The 14,379-nt window shown below is 50.1% G+C and overlaps 1 protein-coding gene across 2 annotated transcripts in view; it reads right to left on the minus strand.

The window, feature by feature from the left end:
• Window positions 1–14,379, minus strand: part of GRAMD1B (GRAM domain containing 1B) — a 96,375-nt gene that overhangs the window by 24,565 nt on the left and 57,431 nt on the right. For both annotated transcript variants that reach the window (XM_014883578.2, XM_088177745.1), the window contains exons 3-4: window positions 12,984–13,194; window positions 6,159–6,179 (exon numbers count right to left, since the gene is read on the minus strand). In XM_014883578.2, coding sequence (XP_014739064.2) covers window positions 6,159–6,179; window positions 12,984–13,194 — 232 coding nt within the window. The remainder of the gene's footprint in view (window positions 1–6,158; window positions 6,180–12,983; window positions 13,195–14,379) is intronic.

A 14,379-nucleotide genomic window follows, 5' to 3' on the forward strand; every position in this document is an offset into this window, starting at 1 on the left:
AGCTCCGTTCAGAGACACTCACAGCTGGGATTTCATCAGATCCAGGGCTGGCATTTCCTTGAGAGAAGTCCACAAGTCCCTCCAGGTCCCACTGCAGCCACGGCAGCTCTTGATCCAGGAAAAGATCCCAGAGGGAGCCACACTCCAGCAGGGAATCCATCTCCTTCCCTCAGCACAGCTCCCCGTGTCCAAACTCTGCTTTTCCTGCTCCCACTGCTCCTTGTTTATGTCCAAAGTCGAGAGAGCTGCAGCAGCTTGGCAGGGCTTTAGGTGCCTTCCCCTGCTCTCCTGCCCACATCCAGCCCGTGTGAGGCAGCCCCTGAGGATCTGAGCGAGGATTTGCCCTCCAGAGGACTTTTCCCAGAGAGGCTCATCGGGGTGACCGTGCTGGCAGGCACCCTGTGTGCTCTGCTGCTGCCGTGGGCATCCCCTGGCACTGCCCTGCCCCCGGGCACAGGTAATGGCCAGCAGCGCCAGATCCAGCCCCAAACAGCTCCAGCTGAGACTCACGCAGCTTCCAGGACCCGGCAGGAAGGCAAAGAGCTGGAGCTCAGCTTTTCCCCCCTTCTCTGGAAGCAGAAAAGCAGCGGTTCTGAGTCCTCAGAGCCTGCCTCGGGCTCTCCCTGCAGTCCCTCTCTGCTCTCAAAGGCAGCCTCAGTCTCTCTGGGTGTTTCTCATGGAAGGGGCGGGTGGGGAAGATCCCAAAATGACTCGCACATGCTTGGAGTGACTGGAGCTGGGGAATTCTGCCGGCCAATGCCCTGCAGTAACCCAGCCCTGCCTCCCAGCAGATGTTTCCTGTAATGGAAAGTTGCTGGACAGAGTGTGCTGGGGGAGGCAGGCGTGAGGAGACACTGGGATCTGGGCCCCTGTCCCACTCCCTGCAACCCTCAGGGCAGGCTTTGCTCTGCCAAACACAGGTGGGCTCCTCTGATCTGCCCAGACTCACTGGGACAGCAAGTATTTCTAGTATTCTAATACTATTTCTAGTATTCTAATATTTAGGAACACCTGAAAGAGGCAGTGGTGTCTTTTCACTGCTCAGGTCAGTTAAAGGAACAAGAAAAATATTCAAGCGTGTGATAGATAAAAATAAAGGATGTGGCTGGGAGGAACCAGCCATGGGAGACACACACAGGCAGAAATCTGAGGGGCTGCACCACCCCTGGGTGCCTCTCTGAGCCCACTCTTCTCCTCCCCACCAAAAATGGGGCTTTCCAGGCTGCATTCATTAGTCAGGTCACTTTGGAAATGAAGGGAATGAACTCCCTGCAGGGCCAGGACACTGCTGGGGGTGCTGGCACTCCCTGTGTCCCTCTGCCCCGAGTCCCAGCCTCCCCCTGTCCCTGCTCAGGTGTAGAAGTGCCCAGGTAAATTTGCCCACAGCAGGACACCAGATCTGCTTAGCTGTGAGCAAACACTGAGGCAAACTCCTTGTTCTTCCAGAACTGGGCACACAGATCTCAAAAAAGCACCAAGCAACCAAGCCAGCCCCTGCAGAGGCACAGCTCCAGGCCAGGGGTGCAGTTTCCTCACTGACAAGCTCTGCCTGCATCCATCTGCACCCCAAGGTGAAGGAATGATTCAAAAAAAGGCATTCTGTAGCCTTGAAGGACAAAGAATTGGCATTACAGCCACTGCACTGCTTTACTGAATGGCCCTCTTGGCTGGAAATTCCAAATGGGGTTGAATTAAAATAAAAAACCATCCCCAGCCACCTGCCTTTGCAGAGGGGAGTGCCAGCAGTGATGGGAAGAGCTGACCTGGAGCTGGAGGCAGCAAACATTAACTCCACTGCAAACAGAGGGACAGCACAGGATGGCACTGCCAAGGTGAGGGAAATGGGGACACAAGGGTCACTCCCCGTGGTGGCATCTCCCTGTTACACACAAAAAAATTCCCCCAAATACTCAAATACCTCAGAGCAAATACTGCTGGGGGATGGGACAGGACAGGGAAATGTGAGAACACAAAACCTGAGGAATGCTGAGCCTTGGACAGCACAGAAGACAGGGAGCAGAGATGGCAGGAGGGGGACAGGGGGAAGGAAAACCTCATCCAATCTTCATGGCTGAGGGACTTCTGTGATTTACACAGAAAACTACTGCAATAAACAGAACACGTTCCCTGCTTGTGGGGGAGAGTTTAGACCCCACTGAGAGCCTGGCTGATATAAAAAGCCAGCAAAGAAAGTGGCCACCTGTCCCACAGCATCTCCTCTAAAGCCATTCTGGCTGCTCTGATTTTCCATCCTTTTCCCTTTTCTCCCTTTAAAAGTGAATTAAAAGCAGAGGAAGATGCTTCAAAGTAACCACTGGCCATCTGGGCTGGAAAATGGGTCTGAGTTCATCATCACATGAGTTTGCACCAAAAGTTCACTCCTAATTTAGCTCCTCTACAACCCAGGAATTCAGCCAGGCTGGTAATCCACATGCTGAAATCAAGGAAAATCTGACAGGATGAAAAGTACCTGAAAGGCAGGGAGTTGACCCAGAAATAATTTGATGAAATGGTTACTGGGAGTTAAAAGATGATTGTGCTGATTTACAGAGCAAAGGGCTCTTCAGCACCTTGCTCACCCCTCAGGCCAGGATTTTTGAATTCAACTCCATTCCCCTGATTGCTGCTGCTGAGGGAGGCTCAGCCTGCCAGCCCTGGGAAAGGTGTTCCTGATGTTCTCCCTAAAATGAAGCACAATTCCCCTTTGCCTTTATAGGGAACATTTTATTTCCAGCAGCTGAGTTTCCCCTCCACTGTGGTATCCACAAGAAAAAAACCAGCACTCTGAGACCAGCCAGGGCTGATTTCTTATCAGCCTTGTGATGTCTGGTTATTCTTCAGAAGCTCAAGAGCAGCTCAGAGTTCCCCACAAAGGCCTTTGCAGCATCACAATCCACGACAGATCCTCAGCCAGCTCCTCCTGCAGGAGTTTTCCCTGCACTTTTCCCAAAGGAAAACTCTGGGCTCTCCCCTTGACCTACCTCCCCACTGGCATTTTGGGTTTATTTTTGAGACTCTGAGCCCCTGCCAGGCTGAGGGTTGCCCTGTGTGCACAGATTTGTTTGCAGAGCTGTAGGAGCTGGGTTCCTGTCCCACTCCCTGCAATCCTCAGCTCAGACTTTGCTCTCCCAAACACAGATGGGAAGGGCTGGGCTCCTATTGATCTGCCCAGCAAATATTTCTAATATTCTAATATTTAGGAACACCTGAAAGAGACAATTGGTGTCTTTTCACTGCTCAGGTCAGTTACAGGAAGAAGAAAAATATTCAGGCGTGTGATGGATAAAAATAAAGGAATACAGAGCAAGGCAGACCTTGGGATGTAAATGCTAAAGTGAAAACCTCATCGATTTAAATCTCACCTCTTCCTTGTGTCAGCTGTGTTTTCTCTAACTATTCAAGATCATCTAATTCATTCTCTTTTCCAGAGCACCCTCTGGATTCTCCTGATGCCTGGTGCTGAATTTAAGAGACAAGCCTTGCTATAGAGCAGCAGAAATGCTGCAGGATATTGAGACACACACCCTAATTTAGGAACAGGGAGGTAGAAGGATCCACAGCCCAAGTGGGACAGAATGAGGCAGGAAAACCATGGCAGATTTGCCTCAGTGGTGACACAGAAATGGGAGCTTTCCCTGCTCAGAAATGGGGCCCTTTGCCCAAAACCCAGAGGAAGGAAAGAAGGAGAGAAAAGGAGAGATTTTATCCCTGGCAGCAAAGTATCTCCAGTTTGTCTCTCACTTTGATGACATCTGCTGGGTGATAAATGCCTTCTCCCACGTGTGGAGTTCCTGACACCCCACAGACAGAGCAGCTCTTCCTTGGTGTCCTCAGGGAAACAAAACACAAATTTCCACCTCTCTGAGCACCTCAGGGGTACAGAGTAAGGCACATCAGCAAACAAAACTACAAAGGAAGTTTAGCTTTAAGGTCTGAGGTCTACTTTTATAAATTATTTTAAAATAATTAATTAACAATAATTCACCATGCAGACACACAACCCAAAGCAAACACAATTGATGGTTAAACCACAAATGACCAAGAGATTTTTTTCCCTTAAAAACCACAGTATTTCCAAACCCAAGTCTCCATGTACACAATTCCTCACTAAAGGCATGAGAAGCACCTCAGGAACTTTTCCTTTCCACTTTCTGCTCTTCCACCACGAGGACAAGGACACAAAGCAAACCCCCAAAAGTCTTGAGTGCATTTATTCCCAAACTGGGGTTCTCTCCTCAGTCTCACAGTGCACCTGCACCAGTTTGCATTTGTCCTCTGCAGAGCCAAGCAGAGAAAGCACAACCAGAGAGAGGGGCAGATGTGCCAAACCAATCCATGACCTCACTTCACCCCTTTCCTCCCTCTGCTCCACGGGACAGGGATGGCAATCCCAAAAAAGCACTGGTGGGATCCAAAGGAGAACACACAAGGCAGGAGAAGTTGGTGGCATCTTAAGGAAGGAAAAAAAAAAAAAAAAAGGGAATCCAGGAGAGGGGAAAGGGAGGGTTCCAACTGGCAAAGAGGAATGCAGTGCTCCAGAGACAAAAAACCAGTTAAAAGCAGCAGAAAAATGAAGAAAACTGGTGATGCTCTGTGGATCTTTGAGGCCCATTCTGCTCTTTGAGGCAAGGCTCATTGTTTGGGTTGGGTTTGCACAGTGCCTGGCACTGCCAGGGCTGCTGAGCTGGCACACAGAACCATGTGGAGGGTGTTTGGGCACGGTGGGGTCTGTGTAAAATGAGACTGGGGGAAAGTGAGCAAAGGAAATTGTGAGGTTTCATGAAGAGGCAGATTCCACAGATCCATTTCTAGAGCTGCTCTCAGAGGGGAGAGGAATGGAGGAATCACAATGGACCAAATGGCAGAAAAATCCTGCCTGGAAGGAGCTGGCAAAGAAGGGAAGCTATCGAGGAGATGCATTAGCAAATTTTTAATGGAAATTACACTGCCAAATAGGACTGACTGACTTCCTGGAGTCTGTGGCTCATCCGTATTTTCACACTGCTGCTTTTATCTGGCCAGAATGTCTCTGCTAACTAGAAAATGGGTTTGTTTTGTTTTGTTTTGTTTTGTTTACAAAGGAAAATAATGGGGTGGGGTGGGGAAAACCACAAAAAAATGCAGCCAGTGCTTACTCTCCGGATGTACTGTCTCTCATGCTGAAAATATATGGAGGAAAAACAAGAGAACAGAAAGATAAGATAGAGAGGACATGAAAACACAAGAGACCCACAGAAGCAGAGCACAGCAAAGCATCATGCAGCAGGGAATGGAGCTCAGCAGCTACAGGCAGAAGCAGTAAAGAGCCAAAGGCACCTCTAGGCTGGTGACAGAGCCAGGGTTTGGCAGCAGCCAGGTCAGGCTGGGGCATCTGCTCACAGCCCTTATCTGCCACAGCTGGGCCCACCTTGGTTTGTATTTTATTCTTAAAGCCACTGCCTCTGTCCCAAGATCTGTTCCTGCCCGTGCTACACCCGATGCTGCTCACACCCAGCACGTTCCTGCCTCTGCCTCTCCCCTCTGTCAAACCTCACCTCGCTGTTCCAGCCACAGTCACACATTCTGCTGGCCCCCATTCTGATATTAATGGCTGCAGCAGGGCAGGAATGGTGACAGGAATGGTGGCAGGAATGGTGGCAGGAATGCTGTCTGCCTGTGGCTGGCTGCTGCATTTGCCTACGGCTACCTCAGAGCCACCGTGCAAAGGTGACATCAATTTGTGCCTGGAGCAGGGCCACTGGTGCTGGCACAACAAAAAAAAAAAAAAAAAAAAAACACCAAGGCAGAAGCAAAGGGTGGTTGGTGTTTCTCTGGGGTTGGCAGGAAACGATTCCTGAGAATGAGAGATGCAAAGGGCTTGCAGGGTGGCAGCTCTGTTTGTCACCGGTGTCACCACATCCCAGCCCCCCTGCGAGAAACCAGAGGTGCAGGATGTGGGGAGCATCACGACAGTGACCAAAAGGACAAAGCTTCTGCTCTCTGTCTCTGGCATCCCTCTGCTCAGGATGTCAGCCCTCCTTTGCCAGTGCTGAGCCATTTCCACCACCTCCTCCTCCTGGAAATGGTCAGAGTGCCCCAGTGCCACTGCAAAGCCCCTTGGCACCTTCCCCCCACCCAGCCCACAGCCACCCAGGGACAAGAGAAACAGGAGTACTTACATTATACCAACTCTGGCTTTTCTGTAAGGACAAAATAAAAGAGAAGCATTAGTTAGCACAGAGATCTTAGGATCAAAAAGAAAGAGGGACAGAGAAAAGCAGGTCCAATCTGGTTTGGATCATTAGTGAAGTGAAAGTGGGATTAAACAGAAGATTTCAATGGATTTCACCGTGTGGTCTAACACAGTTATCCCCAGTTCCAGGAGCAAGGGACAAATCCAGCAGCAGGAGTCTGGAACAGGAAACAGTTCAGGCCACGGTGTGCATGTCCACATGCACACACACACAGACATGCTGCCACCTTCTGCAGACCAGCAGTGCCACCAACAACAGAGGAGCTCATCATCATCATCACCACCATCATCACCATCATCATCAACAGCCACCTCTTTAGGGGCTTCATTCTTCCAACTCACATTGCCCTGAACAGCCCTTAAAGCACAGCTAAGGGCAGGGACACAGCTTTGCTCACAAAAGGCAAATGTTCCAAGGGTATTTTGAATTTTAAAAGGGAGACACACACACAGAGTCAGGAGAAGTGTAGAAAAATCGCTAGAGAAGCTAAGCAAGGAAAAAAAAAAAAAAAGGCTGGGATTTTTTTTTTCAGCATTTCAGTGCACAGTGTTTTGCATCATCTGCACATGTGATGGTTTTTTTTTTTTTTTTTTGTCCTTATCATGGCATTTCAGATGGTTGGAGAGGACAGGCCACACGTCACACTGGAGCACACAAAAGAGCTGGCTCAGCTTGGGAAGTCACGCTTGGCAATTTTCAGCTGGAGGTGAGATTTGTCTGCACGGGGAGAGGAAGAAATGAGCTCCCAGTGCACCAGGCTGGCTTTCACACACAGGACACTGGGCAGAGCTGCCAGGAGACACAAGAATCCCCTTTTTTGGGGGGATTTGCCTCAGGGCAGTGAAGCCTGGGGCCACTGGAGCTCCAGCTGTGCTGCCCCCCTCTCCCAAACCCATCCATTCGTGGGAGCTGAGGATAACACACAAGGACAGCAGCAATACTTCACTGCCTTCCCTCCTTTGAAGCCATCTTGCACCTGACCTTGGAGAATTTTCCAGGCTTTGCAGCCAATTTGGAACAGGAAGGGAAACATTGTGTGCTGTGGGAGTTTCACTGGGAATTCCCTGGAATATTCACAGGGCCACAGAAACTGCCTGCCCACCAAGGACACACAGGCTGCTCTGCCACGGCAAAGGAGAAATGTTCACGAGGTCACATTGGACCAGAGATTGCTGTGAAGATGCAGGGGATGCTCTGTTCCCACCCCTGGATCTTCCTGCTTGAAGTCCCCTGTGTGTCACTCCAGCCACAAAACCTCCCTGGATCCCATTTTTGGAGCCAGCATTTCTGCAGGATCCATTGCAGAGCTCCCAGTCTCTAATGAAAAGCCCCACAGTACTACAGTGCACAGGCTAAAACACAAAAATTTGACATTAAAAAGAGAAACATTCCTTTTTCCCCCCAAACCCTGGGGAAAGGAGATGAGCTGAGGGACTGAACACAGAGTATGGCTCATAGCTCACACTCATTCCTCCAACCAAAGGAATTTCCTCTTTCTTCCCACTCTTTTCCATACTTGGCCATACCTGATCCATTCATAAAGGATCTGGTTGAAGTCATCCCTCTCTGCAAGTAGGACATGGAAAAAAGCCTTATGCAACCCAGTCTACACTAAAAAAAGCAGCAGGGTAATTAATCTGAACTGTGCACACAGCACCTTGTCCTCAGGAGCACAGGGCCTGAGATGAAGTGATTTTCCTGCAGATTTGTTTTGCCATCTGTCTGCCTTAATGAGCAAAAGGCGTAACTCAGAAATTCCTGGGGGGGAAAAAAAAAACCCCCTCATAATCAAACTATAATTGGCACACACACAACAGAGGCACTGCTGTCACTGTGCCTGCTAAATCAGGGTGCCCAGGCTGTGGTGTCAGCACAGCCCAACAGGATTTCAGTCCCCTCTGCTGCATTCATTGCAGGAATTTTTTTTTTTTTTTCTCTCCTCACATTTGAATTTCCCCAAATCAAGGGTCCTCTATGAAGGAGTTCTACAGGTTCTTCTTTAAGGTCTTCCATACAAAAAAATTATACTGACATCCATAATTACACTGATAGATGTAATTTTACCAATATCCTTAATTATACCAACACTCAAACCTCATCTTTTCCACCAAGTTCAACAGACTTGTCCAAAATCCAAACAACTCAGCTTTTAAATCTCTCTTCTATTTTATCTTTTATTTTTAACTCACTGAGATGTGAACTGTGAAAATCAAGAGACAGTAAAATGGAGAGGGGAGAGGAAAAGAAAGAAAAAGGAAAAACATATTCTTACTTTGAGCAGGTTAAGTCTGTCATACTGGAAAAAGAAACCAAAAGCATTAGAACTGAAAAGAGAAAATAAATAGGTAACAGAAGGAGAGGGTTGCACACAGACAGGGAGAAGATGGGACTGGTTTGCAGAGATGATGCTACAGGAGCACAGAGCAGAGCTCGTGGTTACAAGGGGGCTGTGACCAGGAAGAGCTTTGGAGGAACACGAGAAATGGAATATTTTCTCTAAGCTTTTAATTGTTGCCTCTAAACAGTCATGATTTAGAGAGCTCCCATCTGTGTGCATCGCTAGGGAAGGTTACAGCTCTGCAGGGCTCTCAGGTCACACAAAACTTCATCCTCATAACTCCACCCAAAGTGAGTTTCTACCTCTCAGCATCACTGGCAGCAGCATCACAACTCACCCCTTGCTGCTCCCAGGGGAACAGAAACCTTTTTCCAGGTGAATGGCATCCACAGAGCTCTAGGAGCACCCCTAAATCCCTTTCACACCTGGGGCAGCAGAGGCACAAGAAGCAGAGCTCAGAACAGATTCCAGAGCTCTCTCTCCTGATCTGTGCACTCACAAAAGCTGCACTGCTTCTAAATGGCCATAACTCAAGGGAATTGATGGAATTTATTCCCCAAACCCTCACCCCCAGCCCCAAATCATCAGAATTTCATTACCTACTACCTAAAGGGGGTTTCTCCCACCCAGTGGGAGGGGTGAATGAGAAGACACAGCCAAACTCTTCCCATCGTGGCACACTGGAAGGACAAGGTGCAACAGCCATGAGCTGCAGTAGGGGAAATTCTATTTGGGGAGGGGGAAAAAGCCTCTTCACAAGAGTGGTTAAGCACTGGAGCAGGGGCCTGGCCAGGCTGTGGGATTGCAGCCTCGCAGGGCTGCAAAATGTGGCTGGACAAGGGTTTAGATCAAGCTGATTTAACCCTGCTTTGAGCAAGGGCTTGGGTGAGACCTCCTGAGACCCCTCCCGACCTAAACTGCTCCACAACCCCCAGGACCTGCACCAAAATTCGTATTTTCCCCTTAACTTATTATTCATCCTCAGCATTCACCATTAGCTACAGGCATTGGGAAGAATCTCAAGGAAACAACTTTTATCATTGGGCAAGGGCAAAATAGTTAAAAAAATAGATATTTCATCATTGGCTACTAGCAAAGAGATGGGGTTTTGCTGAGTTTGGAAAGCTGCCCCAGAAAAGCCTAAGGCTGACTCAGACCTTGGCACAGCGGTGGGGTCAGGGTGGCAAAGAGAGCTCCGGACAAGATTCCCTCGGGATGCAATTCCAGTGCTTAAAAACTCCTGGTGGAGCACTCCCTCTGACGGCAGAGCTGCAGCACGACAGAACACCACAGACAAAAGAGGGCAGGGAACTCAAGCAGATCTGTCAGCAATTGTACCAACACAGCAGCAAACTCATGGGCTCAAGCTGTTCCACCTCATTAGCCAGACAGGTTGGGAAACCAAATCATTCTTCCTGCAGGAGATGGGTGGGGAGAGGAGAAGAGGCTGAGAAAGGAGAGTTTAAAATCTTTGCCCTCGAGTTTTTTTTTTGTTCCTAACCTCTCCCTGTATGAGCAGACAACAGAATCGTCTGCGTGGGGAGAAGCAGGGGGGGTTCAATGCCTGAAAATTCTTCATTTGTGTCAGAGGAAGCAGCTTGTGGAGCACAGAACAGAGCTCCAGGCTGCACACTCGATGATCCTCGTGGATCCAGCTCAGAACATTCTGTGAGCAGGGCAGGAGGCCCTGACAGGCGGTCCTGCCTGGGATCCCCTTCCCTCTGAACTCATTTGGGTCCACTTCCCTCCAGTTTCCTCAGCTGCCTCACAGTGGTTGGGTTTTTCCCTCTCAGAGAAGGAAAAAGTGGTGCAGGACCTCCCAGCACCACTGCACACACATTTTACACACACATGCCTCTGTTCCAGGCTTCTTCCCACCAATCCCTCTCCTCAAACCCTCTGACATCCAGCCTGTCCTGGCCCACACACCACTCACCAGCAATCCTGTCAGGACTCTGCTACTCCAGACCTTCCACAGCACTTCTTTCACACCTCACCTTGAGACTTTAGTCCCACAGTGCTCCTCTGCAGTTATCCCAGCTACAGATACCAAGCACAAGACAATCTGTCTAAAAAAAAGACGTCAAGAAGCTTCCAGCAGACACCAGCAAACCATGCAAGGTCAGGCTGGTCACAGGGACCATGACCAAGGGAGGACAGTGAGCCAGCACTGCTCTCTGAGAACTTGCCTACAAGGAAACCTGAGGCATCCACTGGGGAAAGGCCAAGACAAGGATTTTGTGGATTTTTGTGAAGCCATCCAAGCCATTCTGCTTTCATAAAGTGGAAATGCCAACAGCCTGGCACTTTCTCCAACAACATCCCACCTGTGTTTCTGATTTTTCCACTCTTCTGAGGGTAGCACAGAGATGTGAGATCAAATCCCAAACGATCTTATCTCCAATTCAAGCACCCAGAGCGGGATCTTCCACTTATCACCTCTCAGAGCGAGCCCATGAATTCTCACAATTCATTTGGGACAGGTCTGTTCTACCACGTTCAAGCTGGGTCCATTTGAAATCACTGATCTTTAATATTTGCATCACACAGGAGAGGGTGCAAGGGCAGTAAGCTGAGATCACTGGCCACAAAAATGCTATTCATCATGAAAAGCAGGGAAGAAGTCATGGAGAACAACTCTTGTTTCTGAAATCATGGAGGAAGAAGACAAGAAAGAGAAGGGATCATGGTTCTGCTCAACTCCAGAGGATTTCTCCCTGGCAAAGACAGCAGCTCACTTCAAGGGAGAGGGGAAAGCAGAACTTAAAGGCTGAAATGATTTGGGAGCAGCTGAAGGGGTTTGATGAACAGGCCAGCTCTCAGTCTGTGTGAGCAAATATCAGTGAGATCCCAGTGATGTCAGTGAAGCCAGCTTCCAGCTACAGGCACGGGGCTGAGCTCTTGCTGACATTCTCACAGCCACAGCAGGAGAATGCCTGACTGGGGTCAGCACTCAGCACCACGGGGAGGGTTCCTGAGTGATGAGGCAGCTCTACAGTGGGGGACAGGAGAGAAAAAAGAAGGCTTACTTTGGAGAGGCGCTTGTGTGACTTAAATCGGAGAGAAAGCATGCAGGAATGAAAAGAGAGAAATTAGGGAAAGAAGAAAAATTACCTCATAGATCAAGAGAAGGAAAACCCACACACCCAACAGAGAGCATTGGACCCCCTCTTCCTTGTGGAAAGCACCAGGAATTAAAGTTAAGCTTTAGTAGTCACTGTGTTGGTAAAAATCTCACTCCCATGACCTTAATTCACAGCGTTTTGAGGGCCAGGGAGATGCAGCTCCTTCCTCTCTGTGGTTCCTCCTTCCCAAGGAGCCCATTACCCTGAGAGCATCCCCAGCGTGGCTCCGAGCACAGCGTGCCCTGCATCCTGCCTGCCTCCCATCCCACTGCTCCCTTTTGGGAACACAGTGCTGGCAACCCCGTGCTGAGGGTGTCACCCAGCCCTGGGACGGGGTTTGTAGGTCACTGTGTGCACAGGAAGCCAGGCTGACCTCAAGGGCAACTCAGAACGCCAATGATTCAGCTTGAAAAACCCTTTCCCCCCCTCTTTTGAGCTCAAAGACTCCCCCTGTAGTGGTGAGAGATCAGAATGTGGGCCACCGAGTCCTGCTCCCTCTGCTGAGTGGCCACAAAGGGGAGGGGGTGAAGATTTCTTGTCTGTGACACAATCCAGCAATAAAGATCTAACATTCATTTTATACAAGTCATCAGAGTTCAGCCTGTGAAATTACTCAGGCTGAAACATCTCACTTTTAAACTCTGGGCAAACACAAGTGCTCCTGACAGCTAACACATCACTGATACCAGGGCTGTCACCAAAGGTTTGTTTGGTACCTAGGGCTCTACGTGTGCGTTTTACCAGGTCCCACTGCTCACATAAAATCCTAGACCCAAACCTGAAACCCTCTTCCCCTGCACAGCAAAGACAAGTCTCTAGTATGATCCATGATCCAAAGACACCAAACCTTCCTGGGGAAAATATCAGCTACCCTGGGCAAACCATGGAAAGAATGGGCAGAGGGTTGGAAAACTGATTCTGTGCAACTTGAACTGATCTCAGAGGGCTTGGATAGGACTGGGGAAATGCATAGGGAAGGGGAAACTTTATTTATTTGATGCCCCTTCATGATCCAGATGATAAAAAGTAATTGCAGCTGATTTTCAAGGTCTTTCACAAAACCACAGAGCCTCCCAAGGAACAGAACCTCGACTACAGAAAGTTGTAGACTCAGAACTGTGCTCAAGTCTCACCCAGGCAAAGGACTCTGAGTTCAGAGAACCTTGAGGATCACAATGGGTGAAGAGGGAGGGAGAGGAGCCAGAGAAGAGGAAGGCAGAGGACAAAGGCAGTGCAGCGAGCCCAGCACCGCACACGCCGTGCCCAGAGCCCTCTGCTCGCCCTCACCTTGGAGTTCTTGGCCCCGCTGCGGCCGGACTGGGAGGAGCAGCTCCTCTGGACTCCCTGCTCCGGCGTGGACGGGGACTTGTCCGAGGAGTGGTCGGAGCCCTTCTCCACCATGGCGTCCCCGGGCGCGTCCTGCGGCGTGGGCGAGCGCGAGCGTTTGCGCAGGATGGGCGAGCAGGCGGGCGTGCTGCGGTTGGAGTTACTGGCGGTACTGCAGGGAGAACACAGCACGGTCAGGACACCCCAGAATGGCACAGCTGCACCCCCAGAGCTCCCACAGCACCCCCAGGGCTCCCCACAGCACCCCCAGGGCTCCCCACAATGACAGAGGTATTGGCAGTACTGCAGGGAGAACACAGAAGAGTCAGAGGGTCCCAGAGTGGTACAGCTGTACCCCAAGCTGGGCAGCACCCCAGAGTACCCCACAGCACCCCCAGAGCTCCCCACAGCATCCCCAGAGCTCCCCACAGCACCCCACAATGACAGAGGTACTGGCAGTACTGCAGGGAGAACACAGAAGAGTCAGAGGGTCCCAGAGTGGCACAGCTGCACCCCCAGAGCCCCCACAGTGACAGAGGTACTGGCAATACTGCAGGGAGAACACAGAGGGTCAGAGGGTCCCAGAGTGGCATAGCTGCACCCCCAGGGCTCCTCACAGCACCCCCAGAGCCCCCACAGCACCCCCAGAGCTCCTCACAGCAGGCAGGGCTGCTTCCTGAACTAACGAAGCCCAGGGCATGCAGGCAGTTCTCATTTCCCAGAGGCAGAGGAACTGCTGGCAGTGCCTTTCTCCACCCACCCTTCCATCCCTCACACCACAGAGCAATGCCCGACAACGAGCTCCTCGACTCCTGTGGCTGCCTGGAGTTTAAATGATGGCCTGAGAAAAATCCAACGTGCACTCAAGGGCCAGAGAGGTGTCAGTGTGTTCTCAACACGCTCTGTCCCTCCTTTATCACTGCAGCTCCTCCCCACAGGATGCACGAAAATGGGGTCACACCTTTCAGAAAACACCCCATCAAAGAGATCAGAAACGCTGGGGCTCTGGGAAGGGAGTCATGATGACATTCAATGCAGCATTTCCTGTACAGAACCATCGTTTCCCACACCAGTTAGACCTGGGCATGAACATGGTTTGCTGTAACCTAAAAGCCTTTGTGATTAAAAAAAAAAAAATGTTCCTCTTTCACAATGGGAAAAGCAAGGCCCATCAGTTTTACAGAAATTATGAGGGGAATGGAACTTCTCATCCTCTTTCCTCAGCAAATGCCTCAGCACCCAGATCAGCAAGCCAATAACATACATAATAATACAGAACAGGAAAACTCAGATTTCCTCACTGCTCCTTCTCTTTTGATGCCTCTCCTTCCTGCTAGACTCTTCAAAATACCACACA

The sequence above is a fragment of the Sturnus vulgaris genome, chromosome 23 (genome assembly GCF_052056855.1).
Source record: "Sturnus vulgaris isolate bStuVul1 chromosome 23, bStuVul1.hap1, whole genome shotgun sequence".
Classification (NCBI taxonomy): Eukaryota; Metazoa; Chordata; class Aves; order Passeriformes; family Sturnidae; genus Sturnus; species Sturnus vulgaris.